This window comes from Hippopotamus amphibius, chromosome 1, assembly GCF_030028045.1.
Source record: "Hippopotamus amphibius kiboko isolate mHipAmp2 chromosome 1, mHipAmp2.hap2, whole genome shotgun sequence".
Lineage (NCBI taxonomy): Eukaryota > Metazoa > Chordata > Mammalia > Artiodactyla > Hippopotamidae > Hippopotamus > Hippopotamus amphibius.
The window spans coordinates 42,341,834-42,367,959 of NC_080186.1; the positions used below are offsets into that span (position 1 = coordinate 42,341,834).

General features: G+C 39.6%; 3 protein-coding genes across 14 annotated transcripts in view; 2 read left to right on the forward strand and 1 right to left on the reverse strand.

Moving 5' to 3' along the window:
* FAF1 (Fas associated factor 1) overlaps positions 1-9,594 on the reverse strand; it is a 463,179-nt gene extending 453,585 nt beyond the window's left edge. For 5 of the 11 annotated variants that reach the window (XR_009049289.1, XM_057710460.1, XM_057710430.1 and 2 more), the window contains exon 1: positions 3,102-3,304. Coding sequence is in view for 5 of the 11 variants with exons in the window: in XM_057710460.1 (XP_057566443.1) it covers positions 3,102-3,146 (45 nt within the window). In the remaining 6 variants the exon portion in view is untranslated. Of the gene's footprint in view, positions 1-3,101; positions 3,576-8,902; positions 9,025-9,455 lie in introns of those variants that run through there. The other 6 variants (XM_057710484.1, XM_057710451.1, XM_057710469.1 and 3 more) reach the window with 4 other exon arrangements.
* A 395-nt stretch (positions 9,595-9,989) lies between these two features.
* On the forward strand, positions 9,990-16,151 carry CDKN2C (cyclin dependent kinase inhibitor 2C). Of its 2 annotated transcripts, XM_057710504.1 has the most exons (3): positions 9,990-11,388; positions 11,841-11,980; positions 15,399-16,151. In XM_057710504.1, the coding sequence occupies exons 2-3, from the start codon at positions 11,852-11,854 to the stop codon at positions 15,774-15,776; spliced, it is 507 nt and encodes a 168-aa protein (XP_057566487.1). In that variant the 5' UTR covers positions 9,990-11,388; positions 11,841-11,851; the 3' UTR covers positions 15,777-16,151. The 2 variants fall into 2 exon arrangements, with proteins under 2 accessions (XP_057566487.1, XP_057566497.1); XM_057710514.1 differs by lacking the exon at positions 9,990-11,388 and having other exon boundaries at positions 11,480-11,980.
* A 2,361-nt stretch (positions 16,152-18,512) lies between these two features.
* LOC130858313 (protein capicua homolog) overlaps positions 18,513-26,126 on the forward strand; it is a 32,468-nt gene continuing 24,854 nt past the window's right edge. The window contains exons 1-3 of the mRNA XM_057744632.1: positions 18,513-18,801; positions 18,933-19,010; positions 19,154-19,560. Of these exons, the coding sequence (XP_057600615.1) occupies positions 18,513-18,801; positions 18,933-19,010; positions 19,154-19,560 (774 nt within the window). The remainder of the gene's footprint in view (positions 18,802-18,932; positions 19,011-19,153; positions 19,561-26,126) is intronic.

A 26,126-nucleotide genomic window follows, 5' to 3' on the forward strand; every position in this document is an offset into this window, starting at 1 on the left:
TTTTTTCAATTTGTAGCTGTTTTTACTTGAGGGAAAAAATCTTTTAGAGGACAATCTGAAATACATTTGCTTTGTAATTAGTTCACTCACCTACAAAGTCCCAAATCTATCCCATTAACTGAGCTAGAATGTTCCATCCACTACTTATCCCATTAATAGAAACTAGGCAATTTATTTTGAAAATCATAGCTCAAGACTTGGAATGTAGACGCTTGGTTGATACTGGCTTCTTCTATAACTGGTCAAATCAATTTCCCTACCCTAAAGTGAACACAGTAAAATTGTTCTATTTACCTCATGTGATTGTTAGCCACGATTTCAACAGAAGTCCTTTCTTTATTGAGTTGAAACAGTAAAAGAGAATACAAAATCCTTCTCGATAAACGTTCCTATATTTAGACATTGTATTTATAAGAACCAATTTTCCTGCAATAATCAAAATCTTTAACTTACTTATTTTTAAAACCTAGTCACATTTAAAAATCATGTCCTCCGTACAATTGTAGCACTGAGCTCTCAAAACTATTATTAATTTTCACAATCATATTAAGTAAACAGAACATAATTTTACTATGTTCACTTCTGGCTGGGGAAATTGATTTGCCCAGTTATAGAAGCCAGTAACATCCAAGCATCTACATTCCAAGTCTTAAGCTATAATTTTCAAAATAAATTGTCTGGTTTCTGATAACTGGATAAATGTTAATTTTTTAAAGTTAATTCTATAAAACTTTTACATAATATTTCTTAAAAGTAAGAATAATCCTTTTTTATTTTTATTTTATATTGGAGTATAGCTGATTTACAATGTTGTGTTAGTTTCACGTGTACAGCAAACTGAAGAATAATCCATTTTAAAACCAAGTCCACAAAAGTAAACTCATCTGGAATTACCATTTGTAAGAGGAATAAAAAAAAGGGGGGGGGGGAGGGCAATACAAGGTTCCAAAAATACACAAAAGGCTAATGTGCTTGTGCATAGTTTTCTAAATAACTTTTTATTCTACCAGTAATGTTCTCCTGCTATTTGACAATATGAAATTAACTCTCACCATTTGGCAATCATTCGCTGCAGATACCATAAGCTTTTTTCATTTTGTAAACAACTGTTCACAGCATTGCCATTGGTTTGAAGAAACAACTTATTAGAATGTTTTCACACAGTCAAAATAAAATCCCAAATACTTCTCAGAAAATCTTACTTTGCCTCTGAATAAAAGAATGCTAAATTTCCTGATTGGCCAATAAAACTAAATATAATAATTGTCACAAATACGGACTTCCCCGGCGGTCCAGTGGTTAAGACTCTCTGATTCCACTGCAGGGGGCACAGGTTCGATCCCAGGTCGGAGAACTAAGATCCCACGTGATGCTCGGCATGGCCAAAATAATAATAACAACAATAATAATAATAACTGTCACAAATTATAAGAGAGCAAACAGCTACACACTATTAGAGGAAGTTAAAAGTTTGGTAAATCAAAACAAAGTTATAGTTACCTTAAAGCTTTTTTAATTTTTTTTTATTGGAATATAATTGCTTTACACTCGTACCAGTTTTTGAGGTACACCAAAGTCAATCAGCTGTATTTATACACATATCCCCATATTCCCTCCCTTCCGCGACTCCCCCCCACTCTCCCCATCCCGGCCCTCTATACCTTAAAGCTTTTTTAAAGAGATAAACCATACTTTTTGTTGTTGTCTAAAGCCACTCCTACCAGAGCAGAACAATTTTACAAAAGGATAAAATCACTCCTAGACATATAGAGTCCTTTTTTTCACACAATTACATTCCACATTAGATACATTCTTCACATTCTCCGAACTGGAGAATGAAAAAAAAGATGAAAGAATTAGGCAGAAAAATCTCAGCCCAATCCTAATGCTACAAAGCACCAAAGTCTTGCCGTCAATTATTTTCGGAACCTCGTTCTGTTTGAGTTTGAAAGTTACAGTATAATCAAATGTAGATATATGCATATTCCTAATGTAGCAGATATCACTTGAATAATTAAAAGAGCAAACTCTGTAAATGGCCATCAGAATATTTAGCTGTAAAAATAAGGAACTTAAAAAATTAGGGAAAGAAGAAAACCTCAACAAAATATCAGTAAGGAAAAATACTGCCTACTACGCTAGTGTTAGACCATGTGCAATGATGACAGTGTTAAAGGAGGGGGGAAATGTCTGCCTACACATAACTATAGTTTCTAGGTTAATGCCAAAGCAAATGCTTAAAAAATCTCACTACAATATTTTCTTCAAACATCAAAAGGCAAAAATGGTGTTTACAGGGTATTAGTTCTAACTCCAAGTCTTTCATGAAAGCACACAGCTCTACTTTCAAAGGGCCTCCCTAAAATAATTATATGCCAATGTCACTACAGTTGGGTCAGTAAGAAATAATCTTTGCTCATTCTTTAAATTATTCCTAGAGAAAGTACACCAACCAAGTAATTCAAATCTGTAGAGGAAGAGAATCCACGAGTATTAATTAGTAATTCATTAAGCTTGTGAATTCACTGCAAAGATACTTTGATATATACAGTCTATTTGCTTCCTCCTCATCTTCCTACCCCCCAAAGATTCAAATAAGGTTATCAAAGTCTCAAATATTTCTATCAAAACCAGCACAATGCCCCACTACCCCCACCACCTCTCTATTATCATTAGTTTTTACTCTTCCCTTAATACACCACACCCACACCACACCCACACTCCACACAGCACACCCTCCTCATAAACAACCCAAAACTCCTCACCCAAAGCACCTCATACTTAAAAGCCCCCCACTTAATATCCTCAAGTGGTACACACTACCCATATAATACAGGAAACAATACACAGTCCACACACAAAATAACCCAACACAACACCCCCTCACCCTACAAATGCCATCCAAGCCGTACATAACACATTCTACACACCCCCAACATAACATAGTCCCCCACAGTTCACCACACACACACACGCCCCAAACCAGATACCGTATAAAAATCCAAACCACACAGCACTGCAGTGCTGAAAAGAGGCCACCCTTTGGGCACCGGGAAACCACGAGGTTGGAGGTGAGAGGGTAACTGGGCCCGACACTTCACCTGAAAATCCGCCAGGATCATCTCCCGGTCCATGTTGGACGCCATGGCGGCCGCCGAGTTCCGCGGCTCCAGGAGCGAAGCGCGCACCTGGGAGGGAGACTGCGCCTCCTGCGGCCGTCGCCGCCGCCGCCGCAGCCGCCGCCGCCGGGCGCCGAGGGGCTGGCGGGCGAGCCGGCGGGCGGGCCGGCGGGCCGGCGGGCGGGGCAGCGCGGGAGGCTAGGCGCTCATGCACTCGGTAACCTTCAGGCGCCTGGGCCGCCCGCCTGCGCCCCGCGGTGCCCGAGCCGCAGCCGCCCCGACAGGGAGGTTGGAAGGGATGTGGGTCTGGTCTTACTGTCGCCGGCCAGGATGAGGGCAGGTTGCGACAGCGCGCAGCCGGCTCCCTTCAGCGGCGGCGAGACCGGCGGGGGCGGGGAAAGCAAGCGAAAGAGCACGCGGGCGAACGCCACGGCCGCCTCCGCCTCCTCCGCTTCCTCCCTGGCCGCCGCCTCCGCCTCTGGTTGGCCAGCGCCAAAGCTGTCGCACATTTTGCCTGTCATCGAGGTCGCAAAGCGCCGCTTTGCGGCTGCCACGTGACTGCCCTCCTGTCAAGCGCTGGGCGCGCGACTACCGGGAGGGGATCCGCGCGCGGCTGGCGGGGAAGCCAACCTGCAACTGCGGGAGCTTGGACTCCCGCAACAGGTTATTCCGGTTTGAATTAAGCAAAGGCCTCCGGGTACCGCCTCCCCATGGTTGGGGTGGGGATCAGATTCGGCTGCTTACGTGGTTATATAGTAACCCATGTACACATCAAGCCTCATAAAGCAACTCAGCACACTGTCACATCCCGTCTAACAAACAGCATTTCATAAATGTACATTTTCTTTAAAAAAGTTTCACCAAAATAAGATTTCACAGTCTTTTATGCTGAACCTGTCAAAACCCACTTATACAGAGTTGCACTCGATCCCAAACCCTGACGCTTGCATCCTCAAACATTAACGACAAGTGGCAAGTAACCAGATTCCCACGGTAGTCAAGGAGCAGACATGGAAACTGAGAAAGGTGAGAATATCGATCCCGAGAAAAAGATGATAAGGCTTTGAGCCAAGAATAGCCAAGGACTATGTACAATGAAGTGCGACAGTTTATAAATGTCATTCCCGCTGGAGGAAGAATGACAGAATATGTTCAACTTTGACTGGGGAAAACATTATCTTCTGGACTGAAGTAAAGCATGTACTTGCCTTGGAAAGTATGTAAAATCCTGAAAGTGTGAAGTAAGACTGCTGATTTTGTGCTGTAGAGTTAAAATAGATACTAGTGAAATCACCATATAGAATCAAGGCCTAGGTCTTTGTAGTCCCTGAACACAAAGAGCACTATGGTGTTCTAAAGATCTAGGTTTATTCTGCATTCTTTTCTTTCAACGAAAATAGTCTGGCTTACAAGTCTCATGTAATAGTCTGTATTTAGACCAGAATGAGCTATATAAGAAATAGAAGCCTCCACAGTCACATAAATTGAAGGGTTTCTTGGTTAATCGCCACTCCCAAGGAAGAAATTCCAAAGTATAGCACGAATGCGAATCATGAGGTGAAATATAGTATCAGCAATTTTAGTGTGGCAATCCACTTGCCCCATTCATATACGTCATTCTCAGCACAAGGCAGGTGAATAATTGTCTCTAGTTACATAGCCAGGATTAATGCAGCCCTGCAAAGTGGAGATTTTTCTCTGTGATGACATGTGTGTGTATCTTACAGCCCATTCAAATCCAGCACTGCTCCCCTTCTCTCTCCCTTCTCTCCATCTGGAAATTAAAAGAATGTGGTAATATAAAAAGAAGGGAAGAATACACTAGACATTCAGGCATATGGTTTCTACTACTGCCTTCTCAACTAATTAGCTAGGAACTTGGATGGGTCACTGAGACTGACTTCAGCTTCTGACATGACTATTTCAGGTGATGAGAAAACAATTATGAAAATGCAGAGAAGCATAAAATATTTTTACAAAACAAGCATAGACATTGATAGTTGTTCTTCATGTATATCCTACCAATAAAACTTTATAATAGGGGGGAAAAAAGCATAGATTTCATAGTCAGTATTACTAGGCTTGAGTTCTAGTTCTGCCCCTTGACAAAAACAAATAAAAAACTTCTCTGAGTCTCAATTTGTTTCTAAAATTAGGCTCACAAAACTTATTTCATAGAGTGATTGTGAATATTGAGTGATAAAATGCTTGTGAAAACTTTTCAGAAATCTTAAAACTCTCTAAACATATTCGTTGCTTTTGCTTTGTATACCAATTCCTATATGCTTTTCTCGGGATCATCTCTTTCATAAAATTTAAGCCAACAAGGATTCTTCTCCTTTCTAATCACTGCCGTACTATCTTTACAACACAATTTAATACCCTGATAAATTCTGTAGTTTTTTCCTCTGTTTCATCTCTGCATGTTTTAATCTCTCCTCAAAGGCTGAAAGTTCTTTGAGATTATAAGCCATTTCATTCCATGAGTTTTTATATTCACCATAAGTTCATACATAGCAAAGTCTTGGGTACATAATAACAACCAATGCTTTTGAATTTATTAATTTTTATTGGATGTCTAGTATGTACAGGTACTTCACATGCCTTATCTCATTTAATTCTTAAAACAACCATTTTACAGAATAAAAAACTACTCTGAGAGGTTAAGAATCTGCCCAAAGTCATGCTATACAGTGACAGACCTGGTATTCAAGGCTAGGTCAAAACTAGTGCTCTTTTTACTCACCCTGTTACCTCCCTGCATTTTACCCTCCATGGTGTATAGTTCCTGAAGAGACTGATTCCTCCCTATGACCTAACTATTCATGGCTGGATACCCAGAATCCAGAGTAACTTTCTACTACAGAGAAAGAAATGAAAGAAAAATAAATACTGAATTAAGACAAAATTCATTTCCCCAGAATTCCTTCCTTAAAAGAAACAATTTCATTCCAGTGTCACAAACTGAGAGAATAAAAATGTATAGTCGGGAGGGAGGGGATATGGGGATATATGTATAAGTACAGCTGATTCACTTTGGTGTACGTCAAAAGCTGGTACAAGAGTGTAAAGCAATTATATTCCAATAAAGAGCTTTAAAAAATGTATAGAGACTCTCTGTCCATAAACATGAGCAAAGAAAAATAACTTTTTCCATTCTCTTAGTTGTTCTACTGCATTAACTCATGGAGCTCAGTTTAATTCAAATATAGATCTTTTTCTAGAATCTCCATGTTCTTTGATCTTACCATTCTTCCTTTAAAAGGAAATTTTGTTTCATATTTTTCAAATATATATAATAAAGTTTACTTGTAGTTGTTTTGCTAAATTTTTATTTGAAATAATTTTAGATTTATATAATACTTGCAAACATAGTACAGAATGCTCCTAGTTACCTTTTATCCAGCTTCCTCTAATGTTACCATCTTATATAACCATGGTACTGATATCAAAACTAAGAAATTAACATTGGCATAATACTATTAATTATGTTCTAGAGACTCTACTTGAATTTTTACATTAATGTACTTTTTCTGTTTCAGGGTCCAAACCAGAATACCACATTACATTCAGTGGTCATATTTCTTTAGCCTCTTCCAATCTGTGACCACTACCTGGTCTTGACTTTTGAAGAGTAGTGGTAAGGAATTTTATAGAGTGTCTCTCAGTTTAGGTTTGTCTAATGTTTTCTCATTAGACAATTATGCTGAATTTATGGATTCAGAGAAAGGATACCACAAAGGTGGTATGTCCTCATCACATCATATCAGGGACACATAATATCAACATGACTTATTATTGCAGGGGTGTTAACCTTGACCCTTTAAGTTAATCAAGCTTTTTAACAATGCTACTCAATTATAATGTAATTGCTGAGAAGATTAGTGCTACTATAATTGGATCCACACTTAAGTAATCAAAAATATATTTCAAATAATGATTTGATGTTCCTTAGGACACTAGTGCCTGATCCTGGACTTTTTTTTTTTTTAACTTATGGTTACAATTTATTACAGGAAAAGGGGAAAGGATACAGGCCAAAACCAGCCAACTGAAGAAGCATATAGGGAAAAATCTGGAAGCGTTCCAAACACAAAGTTTCCAGTGAACTGGACTCAAGTAATGGAAAAGGCCTAACATTTGGGGACCAATTCTGAGTTCAAATCCTATATCCACTACTTACTGGCCTTGGTCACAATCTCTATAAGCCTTAATTCCTTCACCTGAAAAATGGGGATAGTTATTATATTTACCTCCCAGAGTTGTTGTAAAGATTAAATAATGTGTGCATCATATGTTACAACCAGGAAACACTATACAAATATTAATTGTTGCTATTATGTTTAACCTTTTGAGTTGCTTACTGGGCATTTTTTTTCTTTACAAAAAGACTTTCATAAGCATATGTGAGAACCCATATGAAAAAGCTTGCTGAATTTCAGAAATAAAATGTCAAAGCCACAATAATGAAATGATTAAAAGGTCCCCTGAGGGTACCAATCTGTTTTCTACCTCCCTCGGATCTATAGATATAACAAAAGGAAGGCTTTAGGACTATGTAAAGAAATTGTAAATGCCACATACACATATCCATAAGTTAATTATTCAGAAACTACACATACTTAAGTCAATGAGGGGAAAAGCACAAAATAATTTGATTACAGTATTTCTATAAACCCTTTAAAATGAGTATGAGAACAATTTCCATGACTGTTAGATTTTATATCCAACTACAAGACTCTATCTCAGTGTTTGAGAGATGTGTCATTACTGTGTTAAAAGGCAAACTACTACTTTCAATATAATAGATGCTTAACTGTAAATCTTTCCTGTATGCCATGTTAGAATCTAAGCTTATTGAGGGCAGAGATACTCACCTTTGAATCTACTTCAATGGACTAGCACTCAGTATGAGATTTTCATTGGAGGTCCTTTGTTGTGCTTACTTACACTTTCTGAACTAAGACTGTAACCTCTATGCTGCCAGTTCTAGGTTATACAATAAGCAAACGAAGTATATGTTTTAGGACACCAGCAAAGCCAGAGTAAAAAACAAACAAAAAACTTCATTAAAGAATTTAATATTTCAGCAAAAGCACTCAAGTAGTCAACATGGGAAAAATCAGAACTTTGTTGGACTTATTTACACTTATTTTTTTGGTTTTATGTTATTTTTAATTACATATGAGGTGAGCTGGTGAAACATCAAAATCTTTTCAGTGCTTAGAAGCTCCAGAAATATTAATCCAGCTCTGTATGCATCTTAAATTACCGTAAGTTTTATTTACTGTAATTCGGCAAAAAGAATTTTATTTCATGAAAATTATAACACATGTATACCTATACTTTACATGAGTACAATTTAATATTCTTCCTTATTACAATGTCTTCTCTTAGCAAGAAACTACAATAAATGCTAGAAAGCAACTCATAAATTGGACTAATGCCAGTTACCTCTTATCAGCCAACAATGCTACGATATCATCACACCCTCCAGCTGTACTGAAAGATTACATACTAAATTGCCAGAGTAATCAAAAGTAAATTATATTAGTTATGGTATACATATTATTTACTGGTATACATGGAATCCTAAATGTTCTCTTTGAAATGTCTAGATATATGCAAGAAACGAGACAGGTTAATTTCTTGTGTTGTTCATGTCCGATTCATATTTCAAGTTTAGTTACCTAAGAAAAGAGCTCTGGTTATTTTTCTCTCAACAATTCAGTTAAAGAAAACACTGCCAGATTCTTCGCAGTTTCAACTCTCCCTCTACCTACCAGGCAATCTGTTGCTAGATGATTATCCAGATGTTGTTGGTGTGCTTCGTCGCTAATACTCCCAGTGTACTTCAAGGAGCTGGGTATAGATGTTGCTTGATGATATGCTTGCTAGAGGCTGGTAATAATTAGACCACCTGTCATTTTTTGCTTGGTTTCATTTTGACCACTGGGTGCGTCATGCAACAGTGTTGGATATTTTTAAGAGCAAAAAATATAGAAAGCAGTAATTAATCTTACATAGCTATAAGAGGAAGGTAAAAGTACAGAGAACTGGTGTCTCAGATGACTGAAATACACGATTAAGGAAGATACTGCTCCTTTACATTTAGACACCCCCTCTCCCCCCCAAAACAAGTCCCATCTAAGTAATCAAGGAGGGGGGGAACTTTGACAAGAAATGGCCTTGTTAGAAAACCCTTCCCAAGACTTACTTTTTAAAAAAATTTTGCTTCAAAGTTAATTGCTTTTCTCTCTTTCCCCAAAGAAATGGAATATTTCAGTTTCAAGTCCCTGTAACATTAAGGCTTCAGAGTTCGTCGTGATTTCTTACCTATACCATGTCTTTAGTTTTCGTAAAAATCAGTCCATAAAAAAGACTTGCTTTTTCTGGGCACCGTTTCTGCTGTCAGTCAGGTCTGTCCCTCCACCCCCGCGGCCACCTCTGCCCACCGCGGCCCTGGGCGTTGATCTGGCAGGTGCGAGGCCGAAGCTCTGGACTGAGGAAAAGGAGGCCGAGTTGACACAGCACGCGCCCCAGAAAAGGAGGCGGCAGCCGTAGGCCTGGCCGCCCAAACTTCGAGAGCCTAGCGGGGGAGCGCGGAGGCGGGCCGGGCTGCCCGGCCAAGGCCGGGGAAAGACTCGCTTCGCGCCAGCCTCCTCTCCGCCTTCCAGCAGCCAGCGCCGCCGAGCCTCCAAGGCCCTGCGGCTCTCCGCAGCCTTAATTAACAAGCCCGCGTCCCCCACCTCCGCCCCCGCCGGCCTCGGGGCAGCCCGGGGTTTCACGTCGCAGACTCCATTCCGCCCGCCAGCCGGGGGAAGCCAGACCCGGCTCCGCGGGTCCGAGAGCCGCTCCAGCTGGGGCCTGGCCGCTGGGCGGGCAGGCGGGCAGGAGGCAGCGCAAGAGACGGAGCGAGCAAGGCGGCGAGCGCGGAGGCGGGAGAAAGGGCGAGGGGCGGGAGGCGGAGCGAGCCCCGCGGAGAGCCCGAGCGCCGCCAGGGCGGGGGGCGGGGCGTGGGCGGTGCCCGGCCTTCCCGCTCCCGCGGCGCGGCAACTCCGCCGAGCCTCCTTAAAACTCTGCCGTTAAAATGGGGGCGGGTTTTTCAACTCAAAAAGCGCTCAATTTTTTTCTTTTCAAAAAAAGCTGATGAGGTCGGAAAAAAGGGAGAAGAAACCGGCACCGTCTCTGCAGCGGCAACAGAAGCAGCAATTGTTTGAGCGAAAAAAGAAGCGAGGGAGGGAGAGAAGGAAAAGACCAGAAAGGGGCACGACGCGCAAGTGTCCGTAGGGGTGCAGGGAGCAGGGTCCGGTGAATTGGGGGGGACCAGCTACAAAAGAAACTGTCACAGGGAGCGCTGCGGCTCGGGAGGAAGCGGTGCTACCCGGCTCGGCTCCCGGGCACAGCTGGCTGGCGGCCGCTGCCCTGTCGGCGGCACAGGCTGGGGGCACAGGCCAGGCGACCGCGAGCGGTTGGCGAAGTGGCACCGGACGCCGAAGCCGCTGGGCTCTCGCCGAGGGCAGCAGGGCTGGCTGCGCCTTGGAATTGTGGCGACTCCCCACACTCGGAGCTTGGCCTGAGACGTCCCAGGACCCTCCCGAGCTCCGGAGGCCCTCAGAAAACCGAGAAAGGAAGGCAAAGAGGCGGCGGCAGCCCAATGAGCTTCTGCGTTAGGAAGTCTGAACTGGCTCGGTCGTAGGCGGGAAGTTACCGGTGGGCTGCCCTGTGCAGCCGCGATGCTGCAGCGCGCTGCTCCAGCAGCCCGGGCCGCATAGACGCTTCCCGCATCGCTCTCCCCCCTTCCTCATACCGCTGGGAGTCCCAGGACCCGGCGGGGCCGGCATGACCGGCTTGCCGGGGGCCCGCCGCGCGCCCGGCAGCCTCCGGAGACGCGCGCCGAGCCTGGCTCCCACGGCCTCTGAGGCTCGGCGGGGCTGCGGTAGCCCGGCAGACGGGCTCCGGAGCCCTCCCGCGCGGCGTTAGCCCGCAGCTCGGCCTGGACGCGAATTAAGGCTCCTCTGGAGAATCCAAGGCCACGGAGGAGTCGTGACGACCTGTAACTTGAGGGCCACGGAACTGCTACTCTCGTTTGCTTTGGGCGATCATCTTTAACCCCCGGAGCACGTCAGCATCCAGCCACCGCGGCGCTCTCCCTGCAGCGGAGGACTCAGGACTACCCCTTCGGCGAGACGGATGGAGACCGAGCCCCTCCGAGGACCTGCCCCTGTGGTACTGGCTCGCGCGGCTCAAGTCACCACCGTGAAAAAGGGTGGGTTAATGCCTTTTTCCCCCCCAAATGTCTCTTTTTCCGCGGTATTTTCTGCCCTGATCTAGTCCCTTAAATCTCCGCACACATTCCTCATGGAGATCTGTAGTGTAGGTACGTGCCAGCTCTGCCTATATTTTACGTCCAGAGTAATTTACCAGGAATGTATGTTTGTCTGTATATCTCAGTTTAATCACCAGAATTCTTCATAGGGGTTAAGCTAAAAAGCGAGGAGCGGAGCCCCTCTCCAATGGCTCAGTTTTGCTGAATAATCACGTGTGAATCGAGGGGCGGGCTTTTGGCAGGCAGATCTTACTAGTATTTACTACCAAGCTCTACTCCAGATTAACCATCCCAGTCCTTCTGTCAGTCTCCGATGCCATCATGCAGCCTGGTTAGGAGCGAAGGAAAAGGGAAAAAGAAAAACAACTAATTCATCTTTTCCCGATCGTCAGGACCCTAAAGAATGGCCGAGCCTTGGGGGAACGAGTTGGCGTCCGCAGCTGCCAGGGGGGACCTAGAGCAACTTACTAGTTTGTTGCAAAATAATGTAAACGTCAATGCACAAAATGGATTTGGAAGGACTGCACTGCAGGTTGGTATCCAGAGAGGTGGGGGAAACAGGTCAACAATGTTGCCTACGTGACCCGGGTTTCTAGAATAATAGCTTTTAATCTTTCGGGGGTACAAAATTTCACTGTTTTTGAAACTAGTTGGTTGCCATATTTTATATCTTTAAGTGGACCCAACTCCCCAAAATGACGTACTTTTAACAAACTCGTCAAATCCAATAACATCCTCGATATCAAGTGGGTTCCAGGTTTGGTCTTAATTTTTGGAATGCTTTTGTGACGATGGGGATTGTGTAGCAGTCATAGCAGCGCCGAGTTTTGGGGTTTTTTTTTTTTTTAGACAGCTCTGTAAACACGTTATTTTGATTATTATTTGAAGTAAATACACTGCTATTAGTGGTTTCCGTACTTTGCTCCAATAATTGACTTTAACGTTAATTTTCTTGACTACTGGCGAGGGTGTTTTTTCTTCAAAATGCTTCAAGTTTTGACAAACGACCTTTCCTTGTTTGGAATGGGTGGCCTGGGCACGGGCACAGGATGTACATTTCACAGTTAATGTAATACCATCCACCCATTCAGGAGTCAGGAGGAGTAAAAAGTTGAATTTTCTAATCAGAGCTCAGTTTATAGTGTTTTTGTCTCTGCGGTCATACCGTGGTATGTTCTAATTTTTAGTAATTAGATTTACAAGCAACAAATGAAACACATCCAGCTGCCAAGTATTGTACCTGATAATTTTTTTCCTCCTCTGAACGTTATCATGTAACTTAGTTGAAAGACTTAGAAACAGAAAAATGGCAAAGCAGTCTCAAACAGTTGCTTTATCTGAGTTCTGATGATATTCTTATGAGCTATTGGTATTCGAAATGCAACATTTAAAGCTGTTTTTGAAAATCCACTGGGGAGAGGGTTTTTAGACTGCTTTGTTTTAATTGCAAGAATTAGAAATTTAAGTGGCAGGAAATTATTATTAACAGTCGAAGTCCATACAGCTTGTATATTTTAAATCAGAATACACTGACCTAGCAAAAATTTCAGTAATAAGGAAGCTTATAGATAGACACGAAATTATTTATCTTGTTATTTCAGGTAGATTAAGTAGGGAAAAGATTTTTTTCCTTTTTCCACCTAGTAGTTTTCAACAGGTTTTGTGATGGTAGCAATGCCACAAATTTAATATATTGAAAAGTTTCCTATTGAACATTCAAATACTATATAAATATCACAAAGAAGAAGCCACTTAACCCTCTAAGAATAGGATCTTGCAGGACTTTTTTTGACGAGCAGGAAGACTGGGAGATTAATACTACAAAAAAAAAAGTTTTGACAAACATTTTTAATACAACTCTGCAGTCTTGTTTATATTAAACATACTTATCAAGATATTAACACCCACTTATTGTGGTTTAGTCCTAGTACATATAATGAAACATACACAAACAGGAGTCTCAAGGCTTATTTTCAGTATGTATAATCCTGACTCTGAAGTTGTGTCATAACTCAAGAAAGAACTTTCTTTCAAAACAATTTCCAGCATTACTATTATTTTCGGTGAAATATGGCAAATTTTCTCCTACGATTATGTTTAACTCAATTATAAAAGCTTTTTCCCTCTTCCTAGTGTAAGCATCTCAATCAGAATACTATCAAAGGCCTTAATCGTACATTTGCTTTACAAAGATCCAAGGTGTCTGTCACTTATTTTTCCCATTTCAGGTCCTTAAATGTGACTAAATATTTAGAGGCAGTTATGGTAAAAATTAGATTGTGTTAATTTTTTTAATAACCAAAAAGTAATTTCATTGAAGTTCTTGAAAAATAAATTATGTATCATTTTTAAACACTGCCCCAAAGAAAGGGCTAAAAGTCAACAGGGTTTTATCAACAGGGAAGCTTAACATCTTGGCCATCTATAGAATCTGCATTTATAAAATATTATTCATTCTAAATATATTTTATCATATTACTTAATTTGTGATTTTTTAAAACAAGCATTCTAAAGATCAGCTTTTTATGTATTTTCCAGTGCATATTTAATTTCACAAACATTTGAGTGTCTACTATGCAATCTATTTATTATAAATTTAGGTTATTATGAATATACATAAATATAAATTAAAACAAAATGCTGAAATTTTCTTGCATGTTAATGAGACTATATTTTTCACAACCAAATTATATGTATTGTATAATTGCATGCTGCTCTGCAAAATATTTTATAATCATGAGAGCCTGATAGAGTCTCTTATTAGCATGAAATATATTCAAACACCATTAGATAAGTCTTTGTCATGTGAATTATTTGTATGTTGATAGCAAATTTTAATACCAAATTCTGGCTTTTAAAATATAGGCAGTTTACACCCTAAATGCCTGATAATAACTGCAAAAGGAAATAAGATGGGATCACCAGTTGATTAATAAATGGGCTGAAACCACAAGATAAAGCTGTCTGTGTCCCAAAATATACATTAAATATCTTATTTTCTCTTCTTTTCCTCACTTGAAAATTAGGAGGCTAGTTAGAACTTTAGGAAACAGTAATATAGTAAGATGTCTGTTCTATTCTTTTCAAGAACAGTTGCCATACAATCATTTCCTATCTAAAACAAGGCATATCATGAACTTAGTTTTAGATAAATCAGTATCATTGGTAATGTAGAACACTGTTGCTTTTTTTTAACACTTTAATAATCAGTAACATTTTAAAATTTCAAGTGAAGGATCCTGAGCACTAAATACACCTAGTAACGCATATGAAATAACTGCAAAGAAAAGAACTATTTAAAAAATACTTGGAAACTTGGGGCTGTATCTTTTTGGAGAGAACTTGTGAAAATTAATTATTTAAGAAAATACCAGGTTTCGATTTTGAAGAGATCATTTTTACGCTTGTAAAATCAGACTAGATGGAGTCTGATGTGTGGAAACACTTCTTTGAGGATTTAAAGAAACTCACTCCCCTTACCTCTTTTCAGCTATTTAGAAAATAAATTTTACCTACACTTTATTTTACAGAATTAATACCCCAGGCACATTTTATGAGCATAAACAAGCAAACGGAATCTCAAGTTCCATTTCTTTTATTTTAATAAATTCATGCAATTACACTACTCTTCATGGGAGGTAGAGAACTGAATTGTCAGTGAATTTTATATAAGTCGGACTCATTCTATTTTATTGATCAATTTATTCTAGATTTTTACCCAGTTTTTATCCAATTTATCATAGAAGATCAATTTTTAGACGTTTTCTTCTACTTTTACCTAGTAGTACTAATTTCCTGCAACTGAGCCCTTCAAACCCCATCATATGGGTCTTCCGCAAGCACTCCTTCACCAAAAATAGTTACATAAATAGAAAGAGAGATAGATATTTTAAAATATTCTTGTAGTAGGAGCACTTGAAGGATTCTACCATTTTTTTCTTCTTTTCTAGGTTATGAAACTTGGAAATCCCGAAATTGCCAGGAGACTACTACTTAGAGGTGCTAATCCCGATTTGAAAGACCGAACTGGTTTCGCTGTCATTCACGATGCAGCCAGAGCAGGTTTCCTGGACACTTTACAGACTTTGCTGGAGTTTCAAGCTGATGTTAACATCGAGGATAACGAAGGGAACCTGCCCTTGCACTTGGCTGCCAAAGAAGGCCACCTCCCCGTAGTGGAGTTCCTTGTGAAGCACACGGCCTGCAAAGTGGGGCATCGGAACCATCAGGGGGACACCGCCTGCGACTTGGCCAGGCTCTACCGGAGAAACGAGGTCGTTAGCCTGATGGAGGGAAACCGGGCGGAGGGAGCTGCGAATCTGCAATGAATGTGGGAAGGGCTCTCCCTCACTGCCTTCTATTTTGTCAGTTAATTGATTGGCTGTCCTATTTTAATATCATTTGTTAAAATTCAGTTTTGTCATATTTTAAGCAGCTAGTTAAATCTTCTGAAACTGCTAAGTGGAAATCTTACTACAAGTTTATGAATATATTTAAGCAACATCTTTTTCACCTGCAAAACCCTGAGTGCTAACATGTAATTGCAAATAGCTTTGGCTTTCTTCTGAATATTTTACCTTCCCCTGACTTTTCTCCTTGCTTCTCCCTTTGCCAGTCTCAATAGCCAACTTGAAGACTTTGTTTTAAAAATGGTTTGTCCTGATGCTTTTTTTGCCTGATTAAAACACTTTTTCAAAACAGGACAATGTTTTCTGTGGTTTCCACTCTTCTTATAATCCCCACATAATTTGCCTCTTGCTAAGAAGAACTATACTAAACGATCATGGTGTTTTAAGTCTTGACATTAGAAAAAATAGGCCAGTTGAAACACTAGACATATTCTATTGATGATTCAGTTATTCTTTTCTTTCTCTCCTCATGCCTCCCCTCAAAGATTTTCCTTGGTGCCTAATATGTCTGCTTTAAAACAGAATAAGAACAACAAGTTTTGGAAATTAAACCTGTAAATTATTTCAGTGTGAATTTATCCTAATATTCGATCTTCCTTTTTCTCAAAGTTAAATAGTTGAAAAACAGGTTTCAGAAGTAGTGGTCTGAAAACAAATATATGTTAGTTCTAAAAGGCACTTATAAAGAAAATGCCATCTAAAAGTGCTTCCCTTTAGTTGATTTTTTAAAAATCACAAAATGAAACAATTGGTTAAAGAGTACGTTTCCCAAAATTATACCATAAGTATGCTAAGTGTAACACTGGTTTTTTCTCCCTGAAATATCATAAGTGTAAAATTGCAAAATGTTTAAGTATTAAAATACACTGCAAATACCAATATTAAGGGGATAAAAAGCTTAGCAAGAACTTACATATATTACATATAAGGGTCATAATGTATTTAGGGGCTACAGTATAATAAATATAGAAAGTTTTACAGTAAATAAATAGGCCACTCCTACATATAGTACTTGATTCCCAAAAACTTTTTAGCAAAGGCATATAAAATCTCAAGAATATGTTTAGCTAAAAATAAAAAAAAAATTGAATGAAATGGAAATATCAAATTCCCAAGAGAATTTTCCAGCATCTACTTCTTACTCTGTTATTTTAAAGGTTCACCCAAAGGATTTCAATGCAGTTGCCATTTTCAAATCCATAAATACTTTATTCATCATCTCCCACATGAACAAAGATGCTTTATGTGAAAACTCCCTTCTGCTTGATAAGCTCCCTGCCCTCACTCCAAAAAGAACAAAATACTTCAAGGCTTATTGAAGGACGTGGTTCTGATGCCTGCCCTAACAGGGTGTGGAAGTTTGCAAGCAAATGGTTTTTAATAATTTGTTTTCCATGATAGTATAAAAAGAATATAGAGGAAAAAATTAATCTTTTTCATTTGGCATTTTAAGTTCACCTTCCCTATGTCAAGTGCAACAAGACTTCAACTTCTGCCACCTCAAACTACAAGTTACTGGATAAATTTGTTTTTGATAGCAACATGAAATTAAATGTAAAACATTTTAAAGTTCAGAAAAAAAGTAGAAATTGAGAGGATTTTTGAAGGAAAAAGGTGTAATTTGGATTTAAAAACTGGAATGAATATACAAAATACACTGCTTGAGTAAGCTGAATATTTTCTAAACACAGGACTATTACTAAAAACAATAAAAACACTTCTTACAAGTTACAACTGTAAAGATGAACCTTTCTTAATTTAAAGTCGAGTTTAATGGACTTCTCAGTATCCACCAGGTATAAGCACTAAGATTGCTTTTTAGATATTTCAAATACAGGGCGTTCATAAAGTTAAAAAGAGGTACTCTGCAGTTGCTTTATTCTCAGGTAGTCGGAGCACGAAAAGAGGAGAGGGAGCTCTGTCTCTCTTCATCAGCCTTAAACTTGCCTAGGCATTAAATCATCGCCACATTTCTTAGGCTCTTCACAGGAAACAGCTTTGCAAATCTAAGTATTTTAGATATGAGTTGTGTGGTCTCCTTTAGGAAATATGAAAAACCATTATTCAATCTCTCAAAAACCTCGACAATATTCAGTAAGACAACTATACCGAAATGTATAGGATGGAAGAAACGGTGCTGCAGAGTGTAACGGGGTCTAGTTTACAACGATCTGAGACAGGGAAGGATCTGAACTTTTTCAGCTGCAGAGTAGAGAGGCAAGTGCTAATTAATAGAATGACCAGAGCCCCAGGGGACGATGCCATAGAAAGAATGGAGGACAGTAAGTAGAGATGCGCTCCCAAATTCAGTTATTCACTGCGCCCGCATCCACTTCGGGAAACTCAGGCTGAGCCTTTGCCCACTTAGCTGAATCCCCTGGATTACACCTGGGGAAAAGCAGGGCCGGGGGGTGGGTGTGGGGTGGCAGGAGCACCAACAGGACCTCAGTCCACGTCCTGGTCTCCAAGTCACTAAGCAAACTGCATTTTACCATGTTTCGGTAGTGAATCAATAGTATTCTGGTAAACAATATGCATCTCCTAAGGGTGTGATGAGCTCCTACACACACACCACGCTGGATGACTAATAAATGGATAAAACAATTCTGTCCCAGGAAAGCATTTCAGTTGGTAATATTATAAATATCCCTGATCATGTTGGTCAAACAAACGTTGTGGAATCCGTGGCCCCGGACTAGTTTCGAAATCTCAGTTCCCAAAAAGGTGCTTTCGGCTTTTGCCGGGGGTAGAAGTAATAGTCCTGAAGCGCTGGTAGAGCACAGTGCTGGAGCGAGAAAGGGTCGCACTCGCAGCCTTCCTGACTGCCCTAAGCGACCTTCATCAAAAGGCGGGGAGCGGGGGGCGGGTGGAGGGGGAAAGCCTGTCACTTGGTCTCTAGAGACTGCTTTGATTTTACACCACAATTCCAAAAAATCAGATCCATGTAGGGATCTAATGAGAGACTGGAGACAATCTTCCAGCCTAAGACCCGGGTAAAGCTCTGCCCAAAGCAAACCCAAGCCCTCTATGGAGGGGCTGCGAAGTCATCCTTTCTGTCCCTTCGAAATTCTCCAGACTCCAACCGCAGCTCCCGGATCCCTAGTGAGGAAGCCGGAGCCCAGAGCTCCCTCAGGGCGCGCAGAAAAGCCCGAGGTGGGGGTGGGGGAGTTTCAAAACCGTTAGCTTGCGTTGTGTTTTTTTTTTTTCCCCTCCCTCGCTAAGGTTTCTTTTCTTTTCTCTTCCTGTCCAAATATTTCAAATTTCCGCGCCTTAAATAACAGTCTCCTTTTATTTAGTTAGTCTCCTCGGCAGGTTTGGCCGCCCGCTTGTCTCTGCCCCCCAGCGGGCCCGGGGCGCCTCGGACGCCTCGGTGCTGCCTGCAGCCCCTGCGCACTGCCCCCGGCCCAGCCAGCGCGGCCCAGAGCGCGCCCGCCGGAGCCACAGCCCCCTCTTGCCGCGACCTCGCCTGACCCGACTCTCCCGGCACCCAGAGCCAACTAAGGCCGCCCCCCGCCCGGACGCTTGTCTGCTCCCAGCTCGACTTCCCTCCCCGGACTTTGGAGTCTCTTCTACTTTGGGGTTTGGAACCCGGTCGCCCCGGAGCGGCGGAAGGGCCGCGGCGATAGCAGAGCAGCGGAGGAGGCCAGTGGCCGGAGCCTGCCCCAGCCCCCACCCCGCGGGTAACCTTGGAGGCGCCCTCGGAGTGAGTGTGTGCGCTGCTGCGCCAGCCGGCTGGGGCAAGCGGGCGCGCCGCGCAGCAGGCAGGAGGCGGGAGCGGGGGCGGGGAGGGGGAGCGGGCCCCGGTGCCGCACTGCTGCAGCCGCAGCGCCCCGGGCGCTACGGGATGCCGGGGCAGCCAGGGTTCCCCGGCCCTGGCCCTCAGGCAGCGGTCCCCGAGGAGGCGGCGGCCATCCCGCTGGATGGTTCCGGCGACCTGTGCCTGAGGACTGGGGCCCAAGGGCGACGTGGGAGCAGGGGCAGGCGGGCCGGTGAGTGCCTAGCTCTCTGCAGAGGTGAGCTGGCGGCGGGACCTGGCGCGGCGGCTGGAGCAACTCCATGCCCGAAGCCAATGCCAGCACTCCCTCCTCCTCCCCCCGTGACAGCTGAGGACAGCCGGGCTCCGAGCCTCGCGTCCAACTGCGAGGAGGCAAACGCCTCTCAGGCTTTTCACCCGCTTCGACTGTCCGGAAAGTCCTATGGTGTTGCCTTTCCCCCGCAAATTACTAGACGTCCAGGACTGAAAATGCACATTCATTCGGAAAGACCCTTAGCTTGAAACACTGAAAATTGCAGGCCCGTCGGGACTTTGGGTGGGGCTGGGGCGCGCAAAACACCTAGAAGTGGTCTTGTTTTTTCAACCCGGAATAGATCCGAAAGTCGAGTATGGATCTTCAGCAGTGCCTGGAAAGAATAAAATCTCCCCAGATCTGGATATTCGCTTGATAAATCAAGGTTCCAGTGAAATGTTTTGCCATCTGCTATAGAAACCTTGTGCGAGCTTCAGGTGTTAGGATGTGGGTTTGGAATTTTCTGTGCTGTCTTTAATACTCAAAGACATTAAATAACATCATGGTAACACACCCGGCAAGTGAGCAGAGGTTATCCTTGCCACCACAGCACCTGCAAAAGCACAAGTGGAACTCCTTCTCGAGTTCTAAAATGGCTTCTGGACCGTCCAGAGGTACCAGCACACACGAAGAGGGGGACGGGGGACTGGAGGAGTTTGTACATTTTTTAAAACTACACAGATATTATATTTAAAGTGTTCCACCTCACTTCTCCTCTCCCCCAGTCCCCATTGGTCAAGGAAGAATTTTAGTGTAGGCCTATTCAATAATTCTACATACAGCCTTTTTCTCTTCCCTCCCCTCTCCCCTCCCCCCCCAAAAACCAGTCAGCCAAAAACATCAGCTCTTTTGGGGAGGAAGTAAAAAAACCACCAATCCTTATCCAAACTACCCGTCATTTCTTTTGAGCACTAAGAAGAAATCCTACATATAACCTATACTATGAAAGAAGCAATAATTTACCAGGACTTCAAATGCATTCAATTGGTATAATTAAAGTGATATTAATTATCTTTTAACATGAAAATAATGGACAGTTTCTGGAATTGATAGGTGAAAAGCTAAAAAAGAAAACTCCATTGAAATGTTTGGAGGTGGAAGCCTCTGCTTTCCTTTATATTTCATCAGTACAGTGGTTACTTAGAAAAAACCTGATGCTTTATCTTGACCATATAAAGCAGTATCACACTGACTAATTTTATTTTAGTTATATGCCTTAGTTTTTCAGATTAGTTATAAGAATAGTGAAAGTTCACATATAAAGCAAAACTGACAACATCTTTTAATGTTAAATTTTTAGTTTAGAAATGCAACTAAATTATCACAATTGTTTTACAGTCCACTCCCTTGTTTCTTCTAAGTGTACAGTTTGCACAAGTTGCTGATAAAGAAATCTGTCCTGAGTTTCAAATGTATGCCTTAGAAACATGATGTCCTAAAGTAAAAAATAACTCACTGTTCTTTAGGCATAATTATTCTATAATTTGACTATTCTGTATACCGCTAATGTAACAGTATCTTCTTTTACATTTTGGAACTATTGTAAAAGCCATTTGGGCCCAAATTGTTCTTGTTCCAAAATTTTCTCCTTCAGATATTTTTACTAAGAAGTGACTGTCCTCAATGATGCAGCAGCATTCTAATGCCCATTCTGCTAATTCAAGAACTTCAGACTAGACTTACACACGCCATTTAAAAAGAAACATGCATTTCTTCTTTTGTCCAAGTTCAGAGCAGATGTGAATGAACGTTAATATTTGGAAGGCCTAGAATAATTAATTTGCAAATCAGTTATTACAGTTGATGATTCAAGATGAAATTTTTAAAGCCTTATATATCAGAAGAATAAATGGGATCAAATTATTAAGTTGAACAGCATTTGATGATGATTAATAGTACAATATTCCCTATCTCAGTATTGAAATAAGCAATAGTGTGTACTGTGGTATGATTTTTTAACTGTGAAAGACAATATTATGTAAATATTATGTAATACTCATCATGATATATAAAAGGAACTAAGTCCAGAATATCTTTTTCAATGTTAAGTAAAATATAATTAAAACATATTAGTTAAAAAAAACTTAACTACACTCTCACCTATATTTTTGGCTGTCCCCATCTTTCGCTTTCTTTTTTTTTTCCTACTTCTTTTACTTTTTTGTCTCTACATTATAAGTGATGAACAAAAATAGCATGTAGAAAAAGGTTTCCAATTCTCCTCTATTTCTGCTGCCTCAACCATCTACTTCTTTTTTCACAAACATTACTTCAACTTTAAAAACCATGTTTTGTGATGCTAAAAAGTAATTGTTCCCATTAATTAAAATGTATCATAGGCTTATGAGTGAAAAAGCATTGTCTGTATTTTATTTAAAATAAAGTTAAGTGAAAAAAGTGTGGACATTAGGTTGTAGCAAGTGTGTATTTATGATTTTGAATATAGATTAGTTGGAATCTTAAAACACATTTAATATTTTGACATAACATATGCTAAGATTATCAGTTTAGAATCAAGATCTAGAAAATATTAAATTTAATTTCTGGTCTTTGCAAAATAATTTAATATATTTTAATTTGCCATAGTAAGATAAGGCTAATTGTTTTAACTAATAAAAAGTTAAAATGTTGATACTTGTAGGAAAATATGAAGAGAGGACTATGATATCAAATCCAAAGCAATTTTTTTAAAATAAATTACTCCTACAGGTAAATTATATATTTTAATTATAGTGATTATTATTTTATAATTAAAATTTGCACTTGGCATATAGACTAACGTTCTCTATGCTTATCTATAAGCATATAGTTGGTTATGCAGGTTATCCAAATAATACTTTGTGGTCCTGTTCTATATGAGTATTTTTATGTATGTATATGTGTATTTAGGTATTTCTTACTAACGTTCAGTACTGAGTAAATAGATATTTTGAACAAATACTACCACTTCACTTCATATTGCTATTTTTAAGATGTTAAATTATGTTCTGCTACAGAAATATAGGCTGATAATTTTTTAGATATAGGTGAGATCCAGGGAAGGATATAAATTAAAATCTTAGAACTGAAATCACTGATGTAGGTCCTAGTTCTACCTAGGTTACTATTTCAAATTTTTATCATGAGGCAAATATATATATGAAAGCCACTTAACATCCACAATTAATGTAATCAAATTTGAAATATTAGAAACAGAATTGTGATAGTGATAAGAGGAAGAATGGACATTTCAAGTTTTAGATAGCCATGCCTGTGGGTTAATTTAATATCAATTACATAAGGGACAATCTGCTAAATAATCCCAAAGCAAGGACAAAGCAAGACCAGTAAAAGATATTTGCCCTATAATTCGAAAGCAGGGCAAACAAGACCAAAAAAAATATTTTTTTTTCCCATTACACAACCATGGGAAATATAAACAAATTAATGCTCTTGGTATGGATAATTTTACAGTTTCCAGTGAAGTTTTCTACTTTTTCACTTGGATAATGCTTTTAAAACACAGCTAGAAAATAACCACTTATCATTTATAGTCATATTTTTAAATTACATATATGTTTTACTTAAATACAAAATGTACATATTCTGTCCAAAAATAGCAAGTTCAACACCATTCTGAAAGGGTGAGTGGATACAGTTGGACGTCTGGACTAGACTGAGGGGCTGTTTAATGTGCAGCCGGAGTAGGGCCACATGGGAGAGAGTACCGAACTGACTGAATGCTGGCTAATTTGCTTAAGAGTAATCAAAATGGCCCTGAGGTAGTATAAGTTGCCTACAGTTGTTTAAATACACCATGTACCTAATGGAAAAGCAGATAACTTTATACAAAGACAGTTAAAAGAAGGAATATATATATATATGTTTTTTGCATCCAGAGGGACATCACAAATGTCATGGGGAAATATTAATGCAGCAATATAAAAGAGAATTGTACATAATAACATCAGCTGAAGATAAATGATTGCTTTCATTTCTTTAAAAAGGCTTATTTATTTTGTTTTAAAGATTTAAAATGCACAGTTCTTCAAACATATGACTAATATCTATAAAACATACAACACATACTAATTTATTAATATTCTAATTTTTAAACTTTTCTCAGAAATGTAATCCAAAGTACCTTTTAGTTCATCAGATCCTATTGAAAGATCATGCACCATACCCTAAAATCAGCAAATAAAGTGTGAGGCTTAGCAATATAAAAGAATTGTAAAAATCAGTCCTCTCTAAGGGAAGTGTTCTGTCTTGAATTATCAAGGTAAAGATCTAGGAATTTTCAGTAGCACATTTTGTCTTCTATGAACAAAGAGATTATATTTAGGATCAATGTAAGATTATTTAACATTTCTACAGTAAAGTAATATTTTATATCATCATTTTGAATTTAAGTATATAGAATTTACACAATAGAACTCTGTGTAGAAATTGTGAGGTTTCTCTTTACTTAGCAACAGAACAGACTAAAGAGAAATCAGATCAAAACATAAAATTCAGATATAAAATTCAAGTTAAAGAACAACAATGATATTAAATCAACCAACAGAAAAATTGTCTCTCACGAAAATCTTCCATTAATTTGGGGAAAAGGAGTGATAGGAAAAAATATTTAAATTCTTTTCCATTAGAATAAAGGATTAGTGGTTTCTTATCCAATATTGTTGGAAATAAAATCCTAAATATTTAGGAAAGGGATATGAAATGCTAAAAAGCAAGTGAGTCTCTGTTTAGGAAGTGTGATAGTAATTGATCTGAGAGGGTTCTCTGAAGATATTTTAATATAGTTATGAACATGTTAGCATATAAAAAGTACTAAATATATTGAATTTTGTCATCATCTAGTAGGCTGTTAAATCATGTGTACACAAAGAAAATAGGAGATACTTTAATAATTGTCTCTTTTTGGTACTTCTTAATTTATACATATATTAATTCAACTTACATTTCAGTAAAAGAAGAGAGAAAAGAAACACAAAATCAAGCAAGTTAATAAATCAATATCTATATTGTATTATCTCTGTATTACTTAATTTAATATCCATAACCCCCTTATGGATTGGGCTTTATTCTCCCATTTGTACAAATCGGGAAACTGAGATTTAATGATTTGGGTAATTTGCCCATGTCACAGGCTGGTAATTTATAGCATAAGGATATAAACCCATTTCTTTTATTACTTCATTATAGCCAGATGGAAAGAACTTTCAGAGACATTACCACAAATCAGTCAACTCAACAATCACATATTAAGGACCTATCATTATAGTCACTTAATAGGTTTACAACTTTGGGACTAATTATATCCAAAGCTTTCCACATCTGCAAAATGGGGGTAATAATACCTAATTTGTCATGTTATTATAAATAATAAATGAAGTGTGTGTAAATTTCCTGGTACTCAGCAAGCATTTAATAAATGGGAACTATTATTATGGGGAATATAAAGTAACAGAGAATCCATTCTTGACCCCAAGGAACTTAAAAAGCTATTTGGGTAAACAAAGTTTTCATGTGGCATACATATAACAACTGGAAAGCAAGCAAGGTATAGGCAAGCACATGGTAGTATGTGATATAGATTGCACCAAAAGAGCAAACTTATTTCCCAAAATCTCACCAGACTTATGATATTGATTTAAATATCCTATAGTGGAAAATTTCCTTTATTGAGAAGAAAAAGGAAAAGCCACCTCAAAATAATTGACTTCTTCTAGCATGTACTCTCTGAGGGTGTCCATATCTAACAAATATATCAGGTGAAGAGTGGAAAGTGACTGCATGGACAGAAAATATAAAAAACATACATACATAGGTATTTTGAAAGGTATATCTCTCATTATTTTAGAACAAGTGACTATGATATTCTGATTCAAATGGGAATAGAAAAACACCTAGGAGTTTCATAATCATTACATAATGGGATCCATAATAAGTAGTAGAGGATAATGAATGAATGTCTTTAGGGCTAAATAAACTTTATTTCTAATTCTGGTACTTAATATGTAGCTCACCTTGGAATAGGCACTTAACCTTTCTAATCCTCATTTCCTCATTTGTAAAATGGGTATAATAATAATTACTTCACATGGTTGTAATAATTAGGAATAATATTTATTAATAAGTCATTTAATACTTTAACATAGGAAACTTGGAAGGCTATAAACCAACAGGTTTTCTGAGATTTAGATTTAGTTATATTAAT

Excerpts from the sequence above, each read along its gene's own strand:
- CDKN2C (XM_057710504.1), top strand. The coding sequence starts at position 11,852 with ATGGCCGAGCCTTGGGGGAACGAGTTGGCGTCCGCAGCTGCCAGGGGG. Across the intron at positions 11,981-15,398 it reads TTGGAAGGACTGCACTGCAG|GTTATGAAACTTGGAAATCC; the intron begins GTTGGTATCCAG and ends CTTCTTTTCTAG.